Consider the following 26,512-nt stretch of genomic DNA (forward strand, 5'->3'; position numbering starts at 1 on the left):
AGTACTCTTAAAAACTCATTCTACTCCCTCCTGGCTTATAAGGTTTCCTTTGAGAAGTCCGTTGTCAGGCAAATTGTGATACTCTTAAGTGTTTCTTTTCTCTTGCTGATTTGAGAATCCTCTTTATCTTTAACCCTTAAGAGCTTGATTGTAATATGTATCGGGGTAGACTGAGTTTAATCTAACTAGTCACCTCTGATCATTCTATTGCTGAATATTTGTGTCTGTCTCTAGGTTTAGGAAGTTTCCTATTTTCTCTTTGAATAAGCTTTCTATCTCTTTGACATTCTATGTCTTTATTGAATTCCAATGGCCTAGATATTGCTCTCTTAAAGCTGTTTCAAAGTTCCTGTAAGCTTTCTTCATTTCTGTTCATCATTTTTTTCCTCTTCCAATTATGTATTTTCTGGTAGCCTGTCTTGAAGATCATTAATTCTTCTGTTCAGTCTATTCTGCTACTGATGCCTTCTATCACATTTTTTATTTCACTTAGCATTCCTTTCAGCTCAAAGATTTCTGTTACCTCAATCTCTCTATTAAGTTTCTCTTATAGAGTACCAAATCATTTCTATATTTTCTTGAAGTTCATTGGATTTCCATAAAACAGCTATTTTGGGGAGTAAGGCAGGAGTGAGTACAGTAATACTTCTCTCAAGTGTTCTTACATATTAGTTGTCATATGGTTAGTTCCTGGTGCCTTATTTTGTCTGTTGGACAATATCATAATTCCTGAACATTGTTATTACTTGTTGGTACATGACATCATGTGCATATTGAAGAATTAGATATTTATTCCAGCCTTTATAATATGATGTTATTTGTGCCTCTTCTTTCAGAAAATCTAGGCAGGCTACTTATTACCTCTGTGCCTAATAGTACTGCTGCTTTTTCAACCATAGATGGTGTCCCGATTTTAGGTTTGCTATGATTCATTGGCATCTTGTTATCACTTGAGCACTAGAAGGTTTGTCAAGCTTAAATTTATTCTAAATACACAGTTGATGTGTTTAGAATGAATTGGGGGAGTGCCTTAAAAGTTTTTCATCTCCATAAAGGTGTCGTGCTGGGGTAGGCCCTCATGCCTGTTCACCATCCTTTTGCCAGGGTCAGGCATCATAGGATTTTTCCTGACTCTGAGCCTTACCATGGAAGAACTGGTTCCAGGCTCATATGTAATAACTTGGCTCCTATTTCCCTTTTCTTCCCCCAAGCTGACAATTTCTCTCAATCTTTTGTGTTGCCTGGGGCTGGAGGAAGGTTAGGTTGGCTACCAATACTGTTGTTCTGGATCACACCAAGAGCCCACGGCCTGCATAGAATAGCATAGCACAGGTCCAGTGCCACACTGCTATGGACTGCTTGCTGCTGAGGCAGACTTGTGGCCCAAGGCAACCAGCCATGGATAATGCTGAGTGGAATAAATGTCTCTTCAACAGGGGTTGCAATCTACACCTGGCACCGAAGTTCCAGAGGCTCCATCCACTGGCACTGACCTGGGGACAGGGATCATTAGGGTTTTCCAGTATTAGATTTCACCAACCTGACATTGAGTTCCAAGGCAAATCCTGTGCTTACTCCTGTCTTACTCCCCAACAGGTGGAGTCCCCCCACCTGCGGAGATGTGCTGAGTTTGGGTGTGGAGTAATGGAGACCATCCCTTAGATCTCTAGCTAACCTGGTTTCAGAGGTTCAGTCTGTGGATTCTAGCCTTAGGGCAGGGACCATGGGATGCAGCCCAGCTTTGAGTTTCACCATGGCAGGCCTAGTACCAAGTTTCAAGTCTAATGCCTGAATTTACATCCCTTTCCTAAGTGAGAGGAATGTCTCTTCCTGCCATATTTCTTGGAGTTGGAGAAAGGTTCACATGGCCAGCTTTTTCTTTGTGCCTTTTTCAATGAATCTTTGCTTATGCTAAAACCAGGCACTGTAGTCTTTCTCCTGGCTTACTTGGAGCTTGTGAAGGTGTTTAGTACATGAATAGTTGTTCAAGATGGTATTTCTCTCTATGGGGAGATGATTGCTGGAGGGTCTTACTGAGCTACCATCTTGTTCTGCTTTTCAAACTCCTATAATCCTACCTTGGATGAACAGCTCTTCCTAACACCTAGATGGTCCAAATTGTCTAAATTTTACAAGTTGTTTTTTTTTTCTTTATACTTAATCCTTTAATCCACTTGGAATTGGCTTTCTTTATGTGGCTGTGTGATAGGGTTCCAACTTCATTTTCCTCCTGATGGACTAACCAAGTGTACCAACCATTTCTTAAATAAGTGATTCTTTTCTTGTTGAATTAAGATTTTACTTTTGTCAGACATTAAGTTACTGTATGTACTAAAATCCATTACTGGGTTCTTGATTATTTTCTGTTGTTCAATTTTTCCCCTATTTTGATGCCATGAGGCTATGATACATTGTTTTACATTCAAAATATTTTTTCTTATGATATATAAGAAATTTTTATTTTGTGCTTCAAATCATTCTCATTTTCCTCCTTTGATTCTTGTCTTAGCTGTTCTTAGAAATTCTTAGAAATTTATTTCTCAGTATGAAATTTAAGATTATTCAATTTTTACAGCATCTTAATTCTTCTTGCAATTACCTTCCACTTATAGATAAATCGGGGAAAATCCAAACTGGGGGATATTATCGATCCATTGAAAAGCATAATGTATTTTCTATTTGTTTCATTTTTCTATATCTATAATAATGTTTTTTTAACTCTTTTTATAATGTATCTTTCTTTTTTATTTCTAGGTACCTTAGGTTACTACGATGAGTGGAATTTATAATTCTATTTTCTTTTTAACTTGTTGTGACTTTTATAAAGAAAGAATTTACCAAAAAAAAAATGTTTTCTTAAAATTAAGGTCCATACCTCAAGCCTTTTGGAAACGCGTTTCCTTCCCTGCAAAGGCAACTCTGAATCAACGAATCATCAGTTAAGATTAATCAGGACTAGGCCCACTTTTTTCCTTCTAAATCATCTCCTATTGGCTCACTCACCTGACTATTCTGATTTGTACACCCATTTTACAGTTCTTTCTTGACTGATTTCTATTTGTCTTGTACTTGGTGCCACCCCTGTCCCTCAGACTAGTCTGAGAGGGTGTCTGCTGCTTCCCAGCATGGGACCAGAGCACCTCTGGATTTGAGTACTCTCTCAGACAGTACTGGAGCAATTTTCAGCTATGTGGAATTAAATTTTTATAACAGCAATATAAAACAACTTAATCATCTCCCCAATGATCTTTAAAGTTATATACGCAGTAAAGATTATTTCTGGTAAGCAAATAAACCATTAAGCATTTGAAGAGTAGATATTTAGGTGTGGCCATATTAGACTAATAAGACTTAATAATCAATCAGTAAAGTAACTCTAAAATAAATTTAAGTAATATACTAGTGGAAAGTAGAAATTTTCTTCCTCTCCCTTTGACTCTGGTATCTAATATGTAAAGATAAACCCAAACTCCCTATACCCTCAACCAGAGACAAGGAAATCAGATTTTTAATTTGCACAATAGACAAAGACAAGCACATCTTGCCTATGGTATCTTTCCATTCCCAGCTTTTGCTTAGCCAATCCTTATCTTAAAACCCAATCTAGATATTCATACCTGGGTTTAGCTTTGGCTCTTAATCTGTTACAGAACTCTCCACTTCGGAATCCACCTCGGCTTCTCCCACTTCCTCCTATCCCCAATCTGTTCATTACCTCCTCTTCTATAACTTCCCCGCACCCTGCCCCAGTGCATTTGAACACAGTGCCTCATATATGCTAGGCCAGTGGTCTACCACTGAGCTATATTCCCATCCCACTTCTTTCTTAATATAGAAAATAACATTGGGTATTTTCTGACTAAGTCTAAGCTCTTGAATTACACTTGGGTTGATAATTCCTTTGCCTACCATTGCTTTTTCCAATCCTACCACCAACCCTCAATTCGCTCTTTCACATTGACAGGCAGCATTCTGGGCTCCACCTTTAAACTGCTGGAACAATGTGGCTTCTGAGTTCACAAGGTTTTTGCCCTCTTTCTCGTTTGAACCGTGACAGTTATTTCAATTGACCCTCACATGGGAGGTTGGATAGAGTCTGCAATAGAATGACTTTCACCTTAAAAGTTCAAGAGCTGGGCTAGGGATATAGCTCATGGTTAAACACTTGCCTTACCATGTTTGAGACCCTGGGTCAAAATCCCAGCACCATACAAATAAATTGGTAAATAAATAAAAATAATAGGTAGATAAATAAGCAAGCAAGCTGACAGGCTTTAATATTTGTTCAGTGCCATGTCAAAAATGAAACCTAGTCTTGAACCCAGCCCTTCTGTCTGAAAATTCTTTGCCTCCAGTAACTGTTTCTATCTCTGGGCATAAAGACATAAAAATGCCTGGCCTTTTATGAAATTGCAGACTCCTATAGAATGGACACCATGTCTCTGTCTTTAAATTCATTCTGTTCCAAACACTCAGGAAGGGCCCACCTGGAACAATGTTTTGCACATTATTTTTGATAAACAATCATTCCACTGGAAAGTACACACAAGCAGCAGGGTGAAAATATAAAACCAAAGCATGAATGAAGAAGTGCAAACATTAATAGCAGTTACGGATTGATGGCTTTCCTAGAGCAGCTGTTATAAAGAGTGTATATTTAAGATAAGGAATAAATCATGGTATTATAGAATATTAGAGCTAGATCATAAAAATCTTTATGATCCTCTTATCTAATCCCCCTCAACTGAGAGAACAGCCAACATTTAGAATGTGATATGACGTAAAGGAATCTGAGGAGTAGCCCTTTTTTTCTCATGCCCAGGAATTCATTTATTCAAGGAATGAATATTTCTGGTTATATTTCTTTGGGGACCAGCATTCCCTAATGTTGTTAAGTTTTATAGATGTACAATATGAGCTGTGCTTATCTATGTAAACATCCCGTGGTAATGTGTAAATGCTTGAGATTTTTCTAAATTTGTTTTTAAAAATTTTCCCCATTTTAAAACAGAATTACAAAAGATGCTGCAATTTTGTTTCTTGACAGTATGTGTATCTTAAAACACAAAGTATTACATTCTTACAGCCTGATTCATTTTTTTAAAATGCCTTTCTTTAGAACACCAAAAAGCAACACTGTCTTAGAAGATCAGAATATAACACATAATTTTATACAGTGCAATCAATATAAATGTTGTCTTCTTTTGAAACTATGACCTAAATGTTTCCATTACTAAAAAAGTAAGTTTTGTCTTTAAAAAATTACTGTGTTAAGTTGGTTTTTGATAGGCAATTCCTCTAAGCAGTTTATAAAGTGAATGAATCTAAGAAAAGCAGTTTTGGATAATCATAGACAATGGCATGGAATAGGAATATATAGAAATGAAAAACTATGTATCCAAATAAAATCTTAGCTGCATATATGAAACAGAGATAACAGTTTTGAAATATGTTAATGTGACTCTCTTTACATTTTTTTGTACGTGACCTTCCTAGCCTGCCAGAACTGTTCTTTGTGTCTCCGGAGGTATGAGCATATTGTAGTAAAGGAATGGAATGAGTTCATGCTCAAATTTTACCTATCAAAGCAGGACTTTCTGTTTGTAGTAAAGCAACGGCTTTGAGAGTCAAACTTCAGCAAGAGGAAAAGGTACTTCTACTTTGTCCAGAAGATTCCTTTTATGATAGCAAAACTTGGAAAGCTGTGGATTGTTTTAATGTAAAGCACAGAGAAAGAAAACTAAGGACAGGACCATAAGAACTACATACCTGCTAGGGGATTAGTGGAGAAATTTTTGGGAGAGGAGAAAAGAGATTCTAAAACAGCAACCATTAAAAAAAAAATAGAGTGTAGAAGGAGGGAAGCATACAAAATGGAAAGATCTATAGTGAAAGCCCCTGTTTCCTCTCACCCAACTCCTAACCAGGGGGATAAATCCAATCACCAAGCAGGGATGGGGCATGATGAGGATAGGAGATGCCTGGGTTGCAAAATTTAAGAGGTTCTCCCTCTGAGGACTGCAAGCCTGAAAGGGAATGCCTCGAATTTTGTGCTGTGGGTGCCTCACCAGCTTCACCTAGTTCCAGCTCTGTAATAAAGATGGCAGTGAGGCAACAGAAATTCCTTGAGCAACATGGAAGAATCACAAATCACTGGTTTAGAGTCCTGCTTTCTTGGGAAGATCCAGGAAAGCGTGTGAACTTTTAGAGCAGCACCACTTCCAATGTGGTGTAGGAAAGACACGTACCTGCATAGACAGTTGGAACTAATGTAGTCGACTCCCCAGAGCTTCTTTCAGAAGTTCCTACATGACCTTCCAGAGAGGTAAGGAGATGCACAGAGGATGGGAAGACCCACAGAGGCCACGGACTGGAAAATAAGATATCCAGACAAGATCGAAGACAGGTAGCAGGTGGCATCAGTTTAATCTCAACATGAGGACAGGTCTACTACAGAGATAGCAGTGTGACAAAGCCCCTCAACTGGAGCATATCAAGGAACATCCCATGAGTCTAGGACTATCAGGTCTGGGACCCGGTCTTCACTGACGAATTGCAGGTTGTGTGAACATCCCAAGGTACCTTGGGGAGAAGGGGAGTAACTCAGACTAAACTGGGGGATAAGACATTTCTTTTAGTTGGCAAATTTTGTTTTACATTGTTTTGTTTTCCCCTGATAATAAATGGGATGTGTTTATGAATTATTTAAAATGATAACCAAAAAATCCATTTCTCTGTATAAAAAATTAGCATGCTAAATTTTAACAACATAGTGCAATATAACACATAATAAACATAAATTTGTAGTTTTAAGGCAAATATAAAACCCTCATCATGATCCAGAAAATGAACATTTCTGATTCTTGCCCTCCTTTGTGTTCCATCCCATGTCACTCCTTAACCCCAACTATTCTTAGGCAGCCACTGATTGACCTTCTAATACTGTGGACTAGTTTCCATTTCCTCAGAGTTCAAATAAGTGAACTCATAGGGTATGTAATTTTTTTTTTAGAAGACTGGCTTCAGTTCATTTTTTTAACTCAGCATAATTATTTTGAGTTTCATCTATATTGCTTATATGACTAATTTCCTTTTTATTGCTGAGTAATATTCCACACATGGTTATGGAACTTTTTGTTTATCCAGTCATCTATTGATAAAATGTTGGGTTGTGTATAATTTTGAACAGTTATAAAGTTGTATGTGAGAGTTCCAGGTTTAGCACATCTTCAATACATGAGATAGTGAATCTTTTCAGTTCTAGCTATCCTAATAAGTATACCGTGGTATCTCATTGTGTTATGTTTACATTTTCCTTATGAATAATGATTTTGGGGCAAATTTTTATGTTCTTTTCATACCTCTTTAGTGAAACTTGTGTTCAAATTTTTTGCCCATTGTTAGGGTCTATAAACAAGTCAAGATGGCGCCTGGCATTTTGCCAGAGGGAATGGTTTGTGAAGTAATGTCAGCGAGCCATTAAGTGTGGAGATTCCTTATTGGTTGACTGCTATATCTAGTTTATGTTAATTAAGATAAGCTGTGTGGGATGTATATATAACCCTCCTGTCCTATAATAAACGGCTACAACTCCTGCTGTATCAATGTACACAAGTTGTTCGTCATCCCCCGGTTATTTTGCTGCAGCCGGACTGTGGCAGCCCATTTTTTTTTAAACTGGGTTGTCTTATTGACTTTTGAGAATTCTTCATATATCTGCATACAAGTCCTCTATTAGTCATGTTTTATAAATATTTTCTCCAAGTCAATTACTTGTCTTTTTATTCATTGAAAAATATCTTTTGAATATCATAAGTAGCTAAGAAATATTAAATGTTCCATATAGTCTCTAAGAAGTATCTATGAAAGATCTAAGAAATCTCTGCCTAACCCAGTCACAAAGACTTTTCTCTGGTGTTTTCTTCAGGAAGTTCTCTGGTTTTAGGTTTTACGTAGTCTTAAAATTTGACTATTATATGTAGTACAAAGAAGGTCAGTACTTTCCAACAAATATTGAACAATCACATGAAACAAATTAATATAGCATAATGGTTAAGAACTCAGTATCTAGAGACAGATTAAGGTTCTAGTCTTGGTTCCAACATTTAATTAACTGTGATCTTGGTTAAAATTATTTAACTAGTCTGACCTTGTTTCCTTATCTAAAAATTAGGGTAAGAACACATGAAATTGACTGGATCATAAAGTCTCTGAGGTCCTGTAGTGATCTAGCAGCCTGTGAAATTTTTAATCTGTGCTGTAGGATTGGAACTGGGAGAAGGGTGAACATTCAAAATTCCCAGTGATGGATATGAACAAGAAATTTCAAATTGACAGTTATCAGTGTATAATCGTTTCTTATAAAACAATTTCTGACTGATAGAAGAAAAAGAGGGTAATGTGTTCCTTATAATACAGTTCTTATCTCTGCTCTCGGTACAAATCACATGAAGCACTCATTCAAGAAGTAAGATTGCCAAGGAAGTGAGATGGGAAAAATGAAAAAAGATGTATAGAGGGGAGGGAAGGAGGGACGGATAAGTATCCAAAGTACAGCTTTTCAGCCATAGGATTTAATTTCCCTGAAGATCCTTGTGTAAATTGCTTTATTAATTCTCACATATTTTTTTAAAATTTTTGAGCCAGTCTGTTACCACCATGAAAATGTTTCAAGACTTTAGCCACCTATTGTTGTTCCTGTGTGTTTGTTTGTACTGAGGATTGAACCCAGAGGCAGTTTACCAGTGAGCTACATCCCCAGCCCTTTTTCTATGTTTTATTTTGAGACAGGGTCTCCCTAAGTTTCTAAGGGCCTCACAAAGTTTGAGGTTAGCTTTGAATTTGCCATCCTTCTGCCTTGGCCCCCTGGGATGCAGGGATTCAGGCGTGTTCCACCATGTGTGGTCTAGTTGATCTTCTTTGGGATGAGAAAATTTAAACCTTTGCCCAAGGGGGAAAAAAAAATTGAAATGTTCCTATAATTTAAAAACTTCCTTGCAAAGTCAAGAATATATTAATTCAGTTATTTGAACTGTTTTAGCCTCTGACTTCTTCTATACAAGTGGATAATTGAAAGTCCACTATACATATGTTAACAATCACTGAATATTGTTTTATTTTGATTACATTTTGGGGAGAGGAAGACTCATACCCATCCGCTCAATGCTTTGATAGACACCTACCATGCCAGGCAACTGCACTAGATGTAATCGTCCGTTTTCATCTGTATACTTTCTCATTTGATCTTCCCCCAAACTGCACTTTTGACAATAGAAACTGTTTTAAAAGATTAAAACTTGTAAAATTCTCACTGTTGGTTAGAAGTAGAGCACTCTTGAAATGTGTAAGCTAGTTGAGCACACAAGTACCTCTGTGATACTCTAAGTCCCGTTGTGGATACACATTAACCCAGTGTGACTCCCAGTGGGAAGCTCTGGAGAAAGTCTGAAAAGAATAAATGGAATTTTGACAGGTGAATATTGGGTTGTGAGAAAAGGAAGAGGAGGAGGAGAAATTCTAAGTAGCATAAATGTTTCAGAGAGACTCATTGCCCAGAGAATGTGTGGTGGGGTCATGGAACAGCAAGTTGCTCTAATTTTTGTGGGAAAATAGGGTGGTAGGAGATGTCAGCATGTGACAGGCTTGGAAGCAAAGTGAGATCTCACTGTAGAAGGTAGCAGAGAGCCAGCAAACAATTCTGGCTAGGAGAAAAGATTGGGGTCGGAACTGTTGTAATAAATCCTGCAGCTCTTAACTAACCCATGATAGTCTAGAGATACATGGAGTCCAAATTAGGGGCAGGGAAGCTGGAGGAGACTCCCGCTGAGAATGCTGGGAGGAGCCTGGGGGGGGGATGTGCACTGGCTCCTGGCCAGGAGAGAGGGAGATTTTCACTTCCCGTCCAGACTGTTCTTTCAAAAGCTCTCTTTGTACTTATTTGTTGGAAAGCAAATTAGAATTCCCTGTTTGATTTGAAAGAATTTTTTGTTTAATAATTGATTGGCTTGTTTTTCATCTGGCAACTAAAAAAGGATCTTTTTTCTATGTGCGACAGTAAGATATAACTCAAGTGATGCTCCAGGAAAGTCCATGTAGTATTGATGTAGAGAATGGAGTTGAGGAGGTCAGTTGCTCCTCAGCCAGGTACTGAAAAAGAAGGAATGAAGGTGGAACCTAGTGATTGGTAGGAGATCTTGAAAGGATGGAATCAATAGAATTTGATTGCATCAGGAGATGCAATGTTGCCTTGCAAATTTTAAACCCAAGTGGATAGGAAAAACATGGTCTCCCTGTGGGAAATAAGATAATGATTTGGGAAGAAAAAGGTTAAGCTTATTTTAAATAGGTTGAATTGGAAGTAGAAGAAATGAAGAAGCATCCACAAGTTGTTCAAAGGCCAGAGCTGATGTTCCTGAGAGAAGAAGTAGGATGCCAATAATACAGTCAGAAGTTGTCTGCGAGGTGATAAAACCACGGTGGTGGGTGTCTGTGCTGAAGGATAACATGGTGACAGACCAAAAAAGAATGACTGACCAACGGTAGACCTCTGAGAAAAAAGAGCAGGAGAAAGGGAGCCACCTACAGAATAGAAAGAACGGCCTAGAATTTTCAGAGTTGCTAAGGTAAAAGTAAGGGAGGTGAAGAACGTAAAATGCAGACTTGTTGAGGAGGATGAGGATGTGGATGCCAGGGCTGTGTTTGGGGGCAAAGGACCACTTTTTCTGGGCAACTTACCTTCTTCCCTCTACACTCCAGGTCATCTGGGACTGACTTTCTCTTGTTGCTTGACCTGGGCACCAATGGCCTTGGTAATGGGTTATCCACCAGTGTTTGCTTGGGTATCTATTTGCTCTTTGGATCTAACGCTCCCCAAAAGCAAGGACTGTGGGGTCATTTAGCAGAGGGAAACAGGATGGGGATTTGAGGGCCCTGGAGAGCAGTTCCAGAAGAGAGTTGGGAAGTCAAATTGTAAGGTGTTATGGAATAAGAGGATGGTAAGGAATGAAAGGAATGTCTCACAGAGACAGCAGGCGGGGAATTATGGGAACATTGCATTAGGAGAGGAGCAGAATAAATGTTTAATTCTAGGGTAAAAGATTTGAGTATGTTCCTAAACTGATGAAAGCCGATAGAAAGAGGAGAATAAAAAAGTGGCAGAGGTAACAACTGATAGGGTTTAAGAAGGGACTGGTAGATGTAGGGGGCTGAAGGCAGGGGCTGGGAGAAGGTGCAGAGAACTGCAGATGTGAGAGGTGACTGTAGTGACTTGACTATGAGGAAGAAAACTAAATCCTAACAATTAAAAAATAAAATAAACTGAACTTTTACGAATACTGTCATTTATCAGTGGGGGCAACATTTTCAAGACTCAACTTCCCTTCCCATAAAATGGGGACACTCCTTCCACCCACAGGAACTGAATGTTATTGGTACTAACTTGCAACTAGTTGTTGTACTAACTTGTCTGTTTCTTTGTTTTTGTTGTTCTGTTTTGTCCTGTTTCCCTGACAGGACAGAGTAGCTGTAAAATCGTTCTGATATACAATCAATCAACAAGTACATGAAAAAATGCTCACCATCTCTAGCAGTCAGAGAAATGCAAATCAAAACCACCCTAAGATACCATCTCACTCCAGTAAGATTGGCAGCCATTATGAAGTCAAACAACAACAAGTGCTGGCGAGGATGTGGGGAAAAGGGTACACTTGTACATTGCTGGTGGGACTGCAAATTGGTGCAGCCAATTTGGAAAGCAGTATGGAGATTTCTTGGAAAGCTGGGAATGGAGCCACCATTTGACCCAGCTATTCCCCTTCTAGGTCTATTCCCTAAAGACCTAAAAAAGAGCATGCTACAGGGACACTGCTACATCGATGTTCATAGCAACACAATTCACAATAGCAAGACTGTGGAACCAACCTAGATGCCCTTCAATAGACGAATGGATTAAAAAAAATGTGGCATTTATACACAATGGAGTATTACTCTGCATTAAAAAATGACAAAATCATAGAATTTGCAGGGAAATGGATGACATTAGAGCAGATTATGCTAAGTGAAGCTAGCCAATCCCTAAAAAACAAATGCCAAATGTCTTCTTTGATATAAGGAGAGTAACTAAGAACAGAGTAGGGACGAAGAGCATGAGAAGAAGATTAACATTAAACTGGGATGAGAGGTGGGAGGGAAAGGGAGAGAGAAGGGAAATTGCATGGAAATGGAAGGAGACCCTCAGGGTTATACAAAATTTCATACAAGAGGAAGTGAGGGGAAAGGGAAAAATAATACAAGGGGGACAAATGAATGACAGTAGAGGGGGCAGAGAGAGAAGAGGGGAGGGGAGGGGGGATAGTAGAGGATAGGAAAGGCAGCAGAACACAACAGACACTAGTATGGCAATATGTAAATCAATGGATGTGTAACTGATGTGATTCTGCAATTTGTATACGGGGTAAAAATGGGAGTTCATAACCCAATTGAATCAAAGTGTGAAATATGATATATCAAGAACTATGTAATGTTTTGAACAACCAAGAATAAAAAAATTTAAAAAAAAAGATCTTATCAGCAAAGTATGAGATGGACCATCTGAATATGGAGATGATAATGCCATAGTACTGAGAGCTCAGTAGAAGGTTTACAAGTGCTGGGCATAGGAGAGGGATATTAATACAACATCAATAAAAAAGGACTCGGGGATATTCAAGGGCAAAGACAGATTCTTGGAGAAGTCAAGAACCTTTTTGGAAAAGGTGTTGGGAGATATGACCACATCTTTCTTTCTGGCCTGTGAAGGTTGTAATTAAGGTGCCTACCCAGGATGCACGCATCCTCGTAGGCTTTGAGATGGCCTTCAGCACGTTTCAAAGCCCCAAAAGTCTCCCAGGTGTGTAAATCTCCACGGGGTTAGCAAATGGGAGCTGGTAACCAGAGCGGGCAAGCCCGCTGGGAATGCAGATGTGTTTGACCCAGGTTGCTCCTGAGCCTGGCTGGCTGCAGTCTCCCACACTTTCCACTCCCTGCCAGCCCCTCCTAGTGCTGCGCTGCAGGAACTTAAGTTTTTATCTGTTGCCCATCGCAAGACCTCTGGTTTTTCTTTTTGTAAATTGTTGAGTGTGGAGAGGCCCCGCCCTCCCACGCCCGCAGCGGCCAGCCCCTCGCGCCTCCCCGCCCAGGCTCCTTCCCGGACGGCGCTGGAGGTCCTGGTGGTGGAGGCCCATGGGGCCCGTGGCGCTGCCTGCCTGGCTGCAGCCCAGGTAGGGTGCACAGAGGTGGGAGGGGACAGGAGGGGCCGGGCGGGAGGAGGGGCCGCCGGCCGAGGCGGGGGATCTAGCAGCCGGGGACACTCACCAGCCCAGCTGCGACACCCACCCCTACTGGCCCGCACCCCCTGGAGCTCTAGACAGGTATTATTCTTAATTAATTCTCTTGACAGTCCTAGGAAGAAGTCTCTCTTTTCCCCATTTTTGAGATGAGGAAATGGGAAGGACAGGCTGTGTGGCCACCTCTTCCCTTTGGGCTCTTTCTGCCAGTCCCTCTGCCCTTCCTCTTTACCCCCACCAAGAGCCCTGCCCTTGACTTTGTTGTAGGGCAAGTGTTGCAGGGGGAGTTTTAATCTCACTGAAACACCTATCACACGTGTGATTCCAGGGAAATTGATTCGGTGCACTAGGAAAGGGTAAGGCCTGTGTATTTTTAACCCATAAGCCAGGTGATTCTGAGGCAACTTGGAGGATTTCCTCTTTTCAGCCCCTTTAGTTACGTCATCTGTTGATCATCCAGGGACTTGGCATACTCCTCAGCTAATTTACCTTGTTTCTCAGAGGTTTCACATCTCCTACTTGGAGAAAACCCTGTCTGCACTGGCAAGGCCACACCTACCATCCTTCGAAACCCCCAGGGAACACTTCAAACAATGCTTTCTCAAACTCCCTCATATCGTGCATCTGTCAATCTTCCCTTAGTCATCTCCCCAGCAACCCACAACACATTTTTAAACCCAGCTTGACTTCCCTTTTTTGGCATGAGCAACTAAACATCTATGTGTGTCTGATGAAGGAAATGATCTGCCCTTGCAAAATATAATAGAAGGCAGTGGCAAGATACTGACCCCAATCGCATAATGCATTCAGAGGTCCCCTGTGCCCAATTACTGAATTATCCACCATTTGAGACAGTGACCATCACTACTCCCTGCTCATAAGTATCACCCAGTTAAGTTCTGCGCTTAGCAGGCTGAGCTTCTGGAGCACACATTGAACATATCAATCCTTCTACACTCATGTGCCCCCCCACAACCACACCAAATATTCAAAGCTATCTTTGAAGATGTTGCTTTTACTCCTGGGTTAGCCGCAAGGTTAGAATTTTATCAAAGATGAAAATCAAAAAAGATCTGTATTTGGTTTTAAGCAGACTCAATATACTCACTTTAGCAGATAGTATATGATATGGGTCCCTTTAAAATCTGATGTGTTTTGTGGAGCCACTGATTAAAATACTCTGATAACAGGTTTTGGGGTTGTTGTTTTGTTTTGTTTTGATTTTTGCTTGTCAGGTGACCAGTATGCTAAAGGACCTGTGTACAATGATGTAAAGGTTAATAATAGAACAAGTGTTTAATGGTATTTTCCTGTATTTATAGGTATAGAAAGACTGCCTATCTTTTCATCTATTATTTAATCCAGTTCTGTGGCCACTCATGGATACTTACAAATATGACAGTCAGATTCTTTTCATTTGGAAAAGGTAAAACTCAGTTTATTTTAATCTTCTGCACCTTGTTTTTGCCTAGAGTTGCTTATATTACTTTTAAATTTCTCTGGAGCTCACCTACCATCCTCTACTTCTCTAAAATTCATGTTTTTCAGAAATCATACATCCTGCTTATTACAAAATCAAAAACTTTTTGGAGAAGGGAGAAGATGGGATAATGGAAAGAGAATTGGCTCTGATTAGGCAGAAATGCCATTTCACCATTTCTTTTGGTTCTGCATTAAACCCTCGCAAATTTGGTGTGCACTGAGGAAATCTATAAATTCCAGTATTGCATTTTGTGCAGAGCAACCAGGAGTTGATCAAATTCTTCCAGTGTTTTTTATTCCTTAGGTTTAACTGGAGACTTTGTTATTCACTAGTAAGTGAATAACAAACTTTATACTCCCCAGGACTCTATTTGATCCCCTTCCTAAGTAGTGTATAAATGACATGCTTTGTAGATGACTAATCACCTACCTGGAAAGTGGCAATAATGGCTTAAATCATAAGCTTCCTCGCTTTTCCTAAAAAGTAAAGATATGGTTTTAAAAGAGCAAAAAGCATTTCAATTCTTCTTCTTTTTTAAAAGAATGAATCATTAAATGACTGTCAATAACATTCTCTTCATGTTCCATCCCCACATGAGTGTCATCACAGTTTACAACTGTTGGGTGACTTGACAGTTTGAGCAACTGCTGGTTTCAGCTAAAAAACAAACATGCCATGCTGTGCTCATCAATTCTGTATCATAAGGAAATTAATCTACTTCTGAGATACCATAAGCCATTTTATGTTGCTTTTTCTCACAAAAATCTACAGATGAATTCTCGCCTTTGTGAATTAATGTCAAGGATACAACCTAAGGCTTGAATTTCAACTATGAGTGTTGAGAGTTTTCAAGCAGAGGAAAACGGAGGTGATGGGAAAACTCCTTTGATGTTTATAATAAAAAAAAGCCATCAGTCTAGGCCTTGAAAGTTGAGGCTGTGTGGGAGTATTATTGTAGGTCAGTCACCATACATGTCCCCAGGAACTCTAGTGCTGTCTCACGTTTCCAGAGGGGAAAGTTGTTGTGGTCAGCAGTGTTTATTCTTAATATTATCATGTCATTATAATTACAGTAGCTACTCATTAAAGAAATACAACTGATTTATATGAAAGGGAGACCGAGAACACGTGAGTGGGGGTTCAGTATAATTCCTGAATCAGTGTATGACTTAAATAGCTCAGCAGCAATCTGAAACCCTGAACTTGGGATTCCTCCTCCCCTCTTCCTTCACAGAGCTGTGTCATTGATAGCTTGGTTACAAGAGGTGCAGGCAATGCAGAAGAGGGTAGGTGGTGTGAATCGGTAATCATCGGAAATCAGGGTGATGTTAACAGTGTCCAACTGCTGCAGCAGCTGAGAGACCCTCGGCACTTGATCCGTTATTGTTTGAATGAACACTAGGTACCAAAGTCAGCACAGTCACACCTAGAAGTTTCTAAAAAAAAAAAAAAAAAAAAGGCAGAATTTCATTTTAAAACTTAAAGCCAAATGTATCCTATTTAGAGGGACATTTATTACCCTTCCACTCCAAGGGCAGTACCTCAGTTGAGCCTTCTGAAGTACAAACTCCAAAAGTCCTGATCAGAACCCAAGTTCAGGGTTTAGCACAAATTCAGAAAACACTAGGCAGGTACATATAGGAACCACATGCTCGATACACTTAGTATCTGATATCATAGCATCATTAAGGCCATTTCCATAAAGCTTCTCTGAAATATTTTTTCCTCATCTTGGTCATTTTCTTGTCATTGGAAAAGCTGAGCACAACAGCTATTAGAAGCTCACCTCCAACCTATTTATGCTCCAGGTGGTTTAGAATCCAGCTGATTACCTTTATGTGGGAATTCCTTTATAATCTCATATATGGGGAATAAATAGTGCAGCCTTCACTGTGAAGCCTTACATTGTACTTCATTTTGGAAGGGGATCAAAGTATACTACAATACAAAGTGCTTTCTTTGCATTGCAGACTTAACGCAGTAGCCTATTTGAAGAGTTTTTTACATGTACGATAAAAAGAGGTAAATGAGCTCAACTTTATTTCAAAGAGTTGCATGGATTTGCATCATGAACTGGTTTTTACTTTATTTGTATTTTTTATCCACTGGACAGATTCAATGGTTGACACTTTTTATGCTATTGGACTTGTCATGCGACTTTGCCAATCCATTTCTCTCCTGGAGTTGCTGCACATATATGTTGGCATTGAATCAAACCATCTTTTTCCAAGGTTTTTGCAGGTAGGTTTCAGTCACATTATTATAGAATCTTTCATTTTTAACTTTGTTCTATTTACAGCCTTTTCATTTTATGGCACTCAAAAAAAGCCAACCCTGAAGTCACTGATAAGGAGAATCTATTACACAGAAGGATTGTCTTATTCTAAAACTGCAGTTAGGTCAGCTGATATGAAACATTCAAGGCAGTGGTGCGCGTTGATCTGTGTACTTTCTTGATCCTATCCTGGGAGATTTCAGGGCTACTTCCCACCCTCAGCATGTCATAGCTTGGGATAGTATGAGACAGCAGAAAGTCCGAGGATTGAAGCCATTCACACCTGAGTACAATGCCCTGCTCTTCTACTGATTACTGTGGGATTATTCTACCCACAGTCATTGGGGTGTTGCTGGGAGAGGACACCATACAAATAACTGGAAAAGAGAAGATGATTAACAAATAAATTCCCAGATTTCCTTTCATCCCTATTTGGAGAACACTCCCAGCCATTTCTTGTTCATTCTACCACGTTTACTGAATTCAAATGGAAAAGGAAAATGATTCATGTTTACCAAGTATAGAATCTAAGCGTAGACTTGGGGTCACACTGACTTAAATTCAAATCCCAGTTTTGCCTCTTTCTTGTTGCATGAATTTACACAAGTTGTTTAATCATTCTGACCCTGACTTTCTCATGATGTGAGAATAACATGGACTTAAGAGAATAACTGAGAACATGGGTGGGGAAAGTTCCTGGTACTTAGTTAAAATAAAATACTTGTTAGTCATTGCTATTATTTTAGCTATTATTTGTTTCCTCTACCAGGCCTTTAGCCCTAGATGACCATGTTCTTTTTAAAGGCAGGTGGAAAGTAGATTGGAAATTTACTGATACTCAATAGAAAATCTGGATTAAGGCAAGAAAAACCATGAAGTAGCATTTTTCTTAGAGTGGAAATAAGGGTTAGGTGACTATGTAAACATGTGTTCATAATCTCCAGGATTGGGAATAGGTATCTATGAGTATAATTTTAGGTATCCCCAAAACAAATTTAAAAAGTGTATAACTATGCCAAACTTGCATTGTAAAAATCATTAAAATGTCAGTCTTATATTGTCTAGCAAAGTGCTTAATTTTTTGTTGAAGGAATAAGATATAGTCCCTGTACTAAAATTTGCTTTAAATACCATGAAAGTTTAAAAGGTGAAACTGGGAATATAATCCTAAGGAATCAAGTAACAACTCAGTATTACAAGTTTATGGGATATTTTTCATTTTACTTATTAAATAGAAGTTGTATTCATTAGTATGAATGGAAAAGAGCAGATGATTAACAAATAAATTCCCAGATTTCCTTTCATCACTATTTGGAGAATAGAATGAAGACATTTTAAAATGTTCAAATGTAAAATAAAATCATGGCAATCCTATATAATAGATTAATATTATAATAGTTAACTAGCTAAGACCTAAATGGAATTTCCTTCAGTATATTTCCTCACAAAATAAAAAGCTACAGATCTGTCATAGATGCAACATGTAATTTCGTAAGACAACTTATTTGTATTTATGAATTATTTAACATTGCATGCTGTACTTTGAAACAACTGAAATTAGCAATACTATCTCATAATGTTGGTCTTGGAGGACAGAATTAACAGGCCACGTTAAATTAAAGTTCTAAAGTTCTATTCTATCATATGGAATTATTTTGCTTGTAATATCAAATTCATAAAAAATCTTAAATCATGTTTTCTTTATTTTTATTTAATTTTAAAATTTATATGACAGCAGAATGCATTACAATTCTTATTGTATATATAGAGCACAATTTTTCATATCTCTGGTTGTATACATAGTATATTCACACCAATTTGTGTCTTCATACATGTACTTTGGATAGTAATGATCATCACATTCCACCATCATTAATTACCCCATTCCCTCTCCCTTCTCCTCCAACCCCTCTGCCCTATCTAGAGTTTGTCTATTCCTCCCATGCTCCTGCTCCCTATCCCACTATGAATCAACCTCCTTATATCAGAGAAAACATTCGGCATTTGGTTTTTTGGGATTGGTTAACTTTACTTAGCATTATCTTCTCTAACTCTATCCATTTACCTGCAAATGCCATGATTTTATTCTTTTTTATTGCTGAATAATATTCCATTGTGTATATATGCCACATTTTTTTATCCATTTATCCAGTGAAGGGCATCTAGGTTGGCTCTATAGTTTAGCTATTGTGAATTGTGCTGCTATAAACATTGATGTGGCTGTATCCCTGTAGTATGCTATTTTTAAGTCCTTTGGGTATAGTCCAAGGAGAGGGATAGCTGGGTAAAATGGTGGTTCCATTCCCAATTTTCTAAGAAATCTCCAAACTGCTTTCCATATTGGCTGCACCAATTTGCAGTCCCACCAGCAGTGTATGAGTGTACCTTTTCCCCCACATCCTTGCCAACACTTATTGTTGTCTTTCTTCATAATGGTTGCCATTCTGACTGGAGTGAGATGAAATCTTAAAGTGGTTTTGATTTGCATTGCTAGTGATGATGAACATTTTTTCATGTATTTGTTGATTGATTGTACATCATCTTCTGAGAAGTGTCTGTTCATGTTCGTGTTTTCTTTTGGTATACTTTTAGGGACTTTTTATTTTTTTTATGCTATATTTGTTAATACTGACTTCATGCTAAAACAGCATTTTCAAAATTAAGTAGTATTAGTTCAGTTGGTACACCTGGTGAGAATGCGTAACCATAAGAAGAACTGAATGAGTACTTAGAATATGCCTGGAAAATATGCACATATTTTATGCTGTGCAAAATTTTGTAGGTCTGCTTAACAGAAATCATAAAACTTAGAAATCTGATTTCTTGGAGTTCCAGAAAGTTTAAATGTGATTTTAATCACCACTAATTAAAACTAATGGCTTATAGAACCATCACTGAAATCCAAGAGGTTAGTCCTAATTGTAATTTTGAAATAACGATAAACAAACATTAACACTTTAGACTTAAAAGTGTATTTGCAAAGTCTACTGTTAATAAAACAAATGATTCTTAAGTCTTTGGTCCTTAGGAGGGATGACAAGTCAGTAATCACCACATTAGGGAGAACAACTGCCATTCTTCTCCTGGACTGATTATTAGTTTTTTTGTGTTGTTGTTTTGCTTACTTTTAAAATTTCTTTTAAGATATTGTCACATGCTCTCTATTTTTTTTTTTTTTTTTTGGATATTGGGGATTGAACTCAGGGGCACTCGACCACTGAGCCACATCCCCAACTCTATTTTGTATTTTATTTAGAGACAGGGTCTCACTAAGTTGCTTAGCACCTCAATTTTGCTGAGGTTGGCTTTGAACTCACAATCCTCCTGTCTCAGCCTCCGAGCTGCTGGGATTATGGGAGTGCACCACTACCCTCTATTTCTTTTATTCACTGGTTCTCAGAATGAAAATGGTGTTAACAGAGCTTCAAAACACATCATCTTGTGCAAAGTTTCATTTTCTGCCCCATTCCTTTATGAGAGTTCTGCAGACAAATAGAATTCTCTCATTATGAGATGACTGAGACCTCTGCTATAAAGTAATGAAACAAAACTCTTAGGTTGTGTAATCATTGTTGGTTTTCCTGTTTTTCCATTTTAAATGGAGAAGCTGAAGGCAGGAGAACAACTAAGTGACTTGCACGATCATCATAGCTGACTGCATGCAGATCTTAAAAATGCAGGGTTCCCAGATGTTTTCAAGGAGGCCCTAAATCACGTTCACACAGTTGTGATGTCATTTTGATATTACCTTTAAGAGATTGCTAAGCCACAACTGAATTCTTTTGGGGGACTGGTCTTGCAAAATGTCAAGATAAATAATTCCAACTAGCAGTAGGGATGGATAAGCTTTTTGAATAGTTAGAATCCCTTAGCAAGTACTAGTGGTGTACAAATTGGAGTAAGTTTGTGTTCTGTGCATTTTACACTAACATCTTTATTTTGGCACTGTGGGAAGAGACATGATTTTAAAAATCACATAATTGCTAAAGCAAAATGTGGGGGAAAACACCATTGATTTATAAGACAAGCATTTAACAGATATATATTTTATTTTTAATATACTTTAGGAGGAAAGGGAAAAAACATAACATGAATAGCTATTTAGAACTTCTATTTCTGGAAATAGGCACATGCCAATTAAAACTATATAAAAATGTTTTAAAATACAAAAGAAAATTTAATTAAAAGGAAAATAAACTTAGAGAGAATTTGAATATTACCAATTCTGAAATATTTTAAGGGCTGTGTTCATACTCCATTTGTGCAGAAGCCCGAGAAAGCTTATTGATACAACTTTAGGACATTTGAACTCAAGAAGAAAGGAAATAGCCAAAAAATAACTTTTGTATGATAATGTTAGACTGATACACTTTGTATGATAGTGAGATATAGGTAATGTAAGAGTAATATTTTATTTTTTGAGAAATGCTTTAAATGTAAATACTTCCTTTATAACTGAATTAAAATGGATCAATTCCACATCCTTCCTTCCTAAACACTGTTGCATATGTATTCATTTTACATTTTTATACAATTCCTTTAATCTGTAAATCAAAACACTAGCAATTATTACCCTTAAATTATTATGCTTACAAAAATTTCATTTGAAACCAAACTGTATGAAACCAAACCATTTCTATATTTGCCCATATCCACTCCTATTTGTCAAGCACAAGCTTGCTGTCTAAAACTCACTCCAAAGATGTCACAGTCACAGACCCTCCTCCTGTCTCTGTTCTATGATTAAAACCAAGGGTACTTTACCACTGAGGTACATTGCCAGCCCTTTTCACTCTATTTTGAGACAGGGTCTCACTAAGTTGCCAAAGCTGGTCTTCAACTTGAGATTCTCCTGCAGCAGCTTTCCAAGTTAACAGAACAGATATGCAGGCATTCTCAAGGAGAGTGTCTTACTCTCTTTTAAGAAAACAACTAGGTAGGTTTCACTCTTAATTTCTTTTTAGTTGTGAAGCAGGTGCTTATATGCATTGCTAGGCTAATCTTTTGAATTCTCATAAAATCACATAGATTTCTCTCAAGTTTTGAGAATAAGCTTATAATCGTTAGAGATAAAACTGTTGAAGACAGTGTTGAACAGTAAGATTCCCCCAAATTTGAAGCCTCCTGGAAATTAATTATACATATAATTCACTCTGTAAGTAAGGTTTTAGATTTTTCCTGTTTTGTACTTTAGATCCAAGGAGTTACTTAGTGTGATAAGTACAAACCTATATTTATAGTGTAATTTAATAAATGCTGAAATTGACTTTTTAAATTCATGGATTGGATTATCTATATAGAAAATGTTTTCCTCTAAATACACTAATCACTACATTAAATTATATGTAATCATAACTGATATTTAGGTCTATGCACCAAACACTTTTCTAAGTTCTTTATATGCATTAACACTCTTCAGAACAACTTTTTCCTATTTTTAATTCCTATGTGATAGACACTAAGCATTATCTCTAAAATTACTTAACACAAAAGTCAATTACTGAAGAACACAAAGGTTATGTAACTTATAGTAAAAATTTGTTTAAGCTACATTTGTTTACATTTTACCAAGTAGAATGCAAATACTGTAAGAGCAGGGATTTGGTCTTATTTACAGCTATATCCTCTGGTACCCAGAACAGTACCAGTACTCTCCATAATTATCTATTAGAGGAAGAATGAATAAACAAATATATAGAGAATTATTTAAATGCTTTGATCTTGCAGGGAAAGTAGTTGGTGATTTTTTTAATATATAAAGATATTTCTGAAGTTTCCCAAAAGTTCACAGAATAGAAAGCTTGGGTTATCATTTTAGTAAAAGTCAGAGACTAAAACTAATTTATAAGATTCCAGAAAATCTCCTTACATTTGAAGTATTTTGCCTCTTTAGCACTTCAGCTTATAAAGTGCTACCTGCCACTTATAACCTAGCTTCATTTATTGTTTTAACCTGGAGTTTAGGATTCCAAAACAGAACATAAAAATGCAAAGTATTCTTATTTTGTGGCTACCATACATTTGAATAAATATTAACAGGTTTAATGTGGCATAAATGATAGGATTTCTACTATGATTACTACTACTACACCTTTTATTCTCCGTTTGAGTTATACTCAACATTACAAGACCATTCATTAGTAATAATCAGATAGACCTAGGATTCATTAAAAATAAAATAGTGCTTAGTTCTCCAAATTGTAAATCTCAAAGAAAATAAGTTTAAAAAATCTTTTCCTCAAAATTGATTTGGTGTTGATTTAAGAAATCAAGGAGTCTATTGTCTTAAAGTATAATTTCAAAGGAATTTCAAAGGAAACTTTCTTTTAGAGAGTAGATTGTCTGCTGGATGTGAGGTTCTGGAGTAGTTCACCAAGTAACAAAGGTGAGAGTCAATGTTTCACAACCGGGGATTTAGAATTGCATTGTCCAGATCTTGATGCCAGACCTGTAAGCAAGTCACTTTAACTTAGTAAAGTGACTTTTGTAAAACAGTAATAGTAGCCACCTCTTACGGTCAGTATGGAGATTGAGATGCTGTTTGTTTGGAACCTGGCAAAAAGTAACCCATAAATGTTGACTTTTATCAACTTAAGAACATCTCTGCCTATTATATTATATTGTCATTGAGTGGCCAATTAGGATCACAAGTTTAAGGCCAGCCTAAGCAACTTAATGAGACCCTGTCTCAAAATAAAATTTTCTTTTTAGCTATGAAACAGGTGCTTATTTCCATTTACATTGCTAAAATATGTGATTCCGTGGTTAAACACCCCTGAGTTCAATACCCAGCACACACACACACAAAAAAACAAATTTGATATTGTATATGCAGGAAGTATTTTGATTACATACCCACACATATGTGTATGTGTTGTGGATTGTATTTGGGGGCATGTCAATTGCTGATTTCTATGCAACTGGGATTCCATCACTAATATGCCACAGAACTTCACTTGACAATTTTCAATGGAATGAGTCTCATCCTGTAGCTCCAGTCTCTCTCAGGAGATTTTCCCATCTGTCCTCATCACCTAAAGGTCAGCTTGACATCACGGACAGCTTACAACTCTGGAGATTTAAGATACATGTTTCCTGACCTGGGTATGTCAGTTAAATTCTTTGTTTCCCAAATTCCTTATTCGTAAAAAGGCGGGGCTGGGCTAGTGTCAGAATATTTTATCTGAAGGGGACTCTAGAGATCACCTAATTAAGAGGTATCTACATTTTTTCAGTAGTTGGCCATGTAATTAGAAATCTGTGTTGTATGCATGTGTTCATGTGTGTCTCCCCTGAGATTTTTAGCAAAAAGCAAGGTTTCCTAATTACCAGGCATTGATAAAATATAAGATTGTGCCTCAGTACTTACAGCTTGTACTCAAATGACAGCAAGGTTGGATCATAATTATACTTGCAGCTCAGTAGAATTCATTATATAATTAAGAAACAAGGGTACTATATTATAAACACTGACCAAAGAAAAACTGCTTATGTAGATAGTATCCACAGATTGACTCAGGTTTGAATCATGTCTTAATTCCCCTTAGCTAAGCTAGGGCCCTTTTGACTCACCTCTGTGGTCACACACATGCTGAGATAGCTTATACATGTGGACTTCTAATCACGTGACCCACTGTTGGCAAATCTTGGATTTTTCTACACTAGATTGTTTTCCTGGACAAATAGCCAGATTGTTCCAGTATTTTCTCCTTAATCAGCTTTTAAAATAAAGGCAGCTATTGAAAAACGTAAAGCGAACCTTTTATGTTTTCTTTTCCTATGAGTATGTTCCTTCAGTCTCAAATCTACTTTCTTTTGACCATCAAGAGCAAAGTAAAATGTCCTATGAAGTGCCAAAAAATGTAGACTATACAGGATATGTTAATGAAACATAAGAAAGCACTTAATATTTAGGTGGAGAAAGAGTTTTTTTTTTGTTGTTTTTTTTTTTTGAGGCTGGTAACTGGAGGTAAGCCAAAAATGTGTGAATTCTCAATGATTTGGAAATGCTTACTGAATATATGTATGTATTCCAAGAATGTGTTAAATTTTCTTCATTTTCCACTAGCTTTTGAAGGTTAGGATTATATTACTCCCCTTCTCCCTCCCTCCCCCCAAACTACAATAGCTTCTCTATTGGATGAAATTAAAATTTCTCGGCCTATCATTCAGAACCCTTCACAACTCAGCCCTAAACACATTTTCAATTTATTCTTCTCTGTTTTTCCCTTCTCTGCACCCTCCACTCCAGTTTCTCAGTGGTTCTTACTCCTCCCCAAACACCCTGCATTTCTACACCTCTGCTCAGACTGTTCCCTTTGCCCAAGATGCCCTTTCTCAAATCCAGTCTACTTGATATACTCATTCATTTTTTAAAATCCAGTTGAATAGTTGCCTGTCTTCATAAGTCTGTGTTCTTTCTCCAGGCAGCAAGCATCTCCCTCACCTGTGCCACCCCACCTCCACCCATAGCACATACATTTCCATATCAGTTATTGCTCCACATTCTCCCTCCACTACTACCCTCTCTGGAGCAAGGACCATGTTTTCATTACAGCATTTAATACATAGTGAACACTCAATAAAGATTGCCAAAGTGAATAGAAACATGTGTGCCTATGGAAAGAAAAAGAAATATCCTGATAAAATGTTATCTTTTCATTCATTATATATAATTTGGAAAGTACAGAAAAACAAACAGGAGGAAATGAAATTTACCCATAACACAACTCCCTAAGGAATAGTCATTATTAACATTTTGGTATACATAGTTCCAGTTAAAGCATACTTTAAAAAAAAAAAACCCTCTGGATTTTAAAAGTAGAAAATTACTTATATGGCCTAACAAATGATCCTAATTCTTGACTTTGCCATTTCTTTGTTAGCTCACAGAGAGAATAGTCATTCTTTTTGTGGTGATCACCAGTCAAGAGGAAATCCAGGAGAAATATGTGGTGTGTGTTTTATTCATCTTTTGGAATCTGTTGGATATGGCTAGGTAAGAAAGCAAAATAATCTCTTAAAACAAGTCCAGATTGCTTTCAATACTAGTAATAGCTGCTTACATTTGGTTACTCTGAATGAGACAGAAAAGCATAATAACCTCTTTTCAAATTATTTTATCTTGATATGGAAATGTATTTTTAGTGCTTTCCATAATGGGCATATCAAAGATAATGGAAACCTACCGTGGTATTACAAGAGCAAATCAGTGCATTCAGGATTCCAGCACAAGGCTTGGCATAACACCAACTTGAAATAAATCTCACAGCTGTTTGCTAATGAAAGGCGTTCCTTACATGTTACTTTAACAAGCAAAGCAGAACTTTTATATCATTGTCAGAATTTACAAAGTTGATTTCTGTGGACTTAGATATTTTAAACTTAGGACCTCACCTTTCAGGGGATAAAATGCACCTCCACATCAGGTTT

At 37.6% G+C, this 26,512-nt stretch overlaps 1 protein-coding gene across 2 annotated transcripts in view; it reads left to right on the forward strand.

The window, feature by feature from the left end:
• The first annotated feature begins 13,111 nt into the window (after positions 1 to 13,111).
• The window catches only part of Hacd4 (3-hydroxyacyl-CoA dehydratase 4), a 34,450-nt gene continuing 21,049 nt past the window's right edge, over positions 13,112 to 26,512 (forward strand). The window contains exons 1-4 of one of the 2 annotated variants that reach the window (XM_015502565.2): positions 13,112 to 13,256; positions 14,645 to 14,748; positions 16,919 to 17,046; positions 25,966 to 26,078. In XM_015502565.2, the coding sequence (XP_015358051.1) occupies positions 13,219 to 13,256; positions 14,645 to 14,748; positions 16,919 to 17,046; positions 25,966 to 26,078 (383 nt within the window). In that variant the 5' untranslated portion in view covers positions 13,112 to 13,218. Of the gene's footprint in view, positions 13,257 to 13,290; positions 13,407 to 14,644; positions 14,749 to 16,918; positions 17,047 to 25,965; positions 26,079 to 26,512 lie in introns of those variants that run through there. The other variant, XM_048783893.1, reaches the window with a different exon arrangement.

The sequence above is a fragment of the Marmota marmota genome, unplaced genomic scaffold (assembly GCF_001458135.2).
Source record: "Marmota marmota marmota unplaced genomic scaffold, marMar, whole genome shotgun sequence".
NCBI classification, from domain to species: domain Eukaryota; kingdom Metazoa; phylum Chordata; class Mammalia; order Rodentia; family Sciuridae; genus Marmota; species Marmota marmota.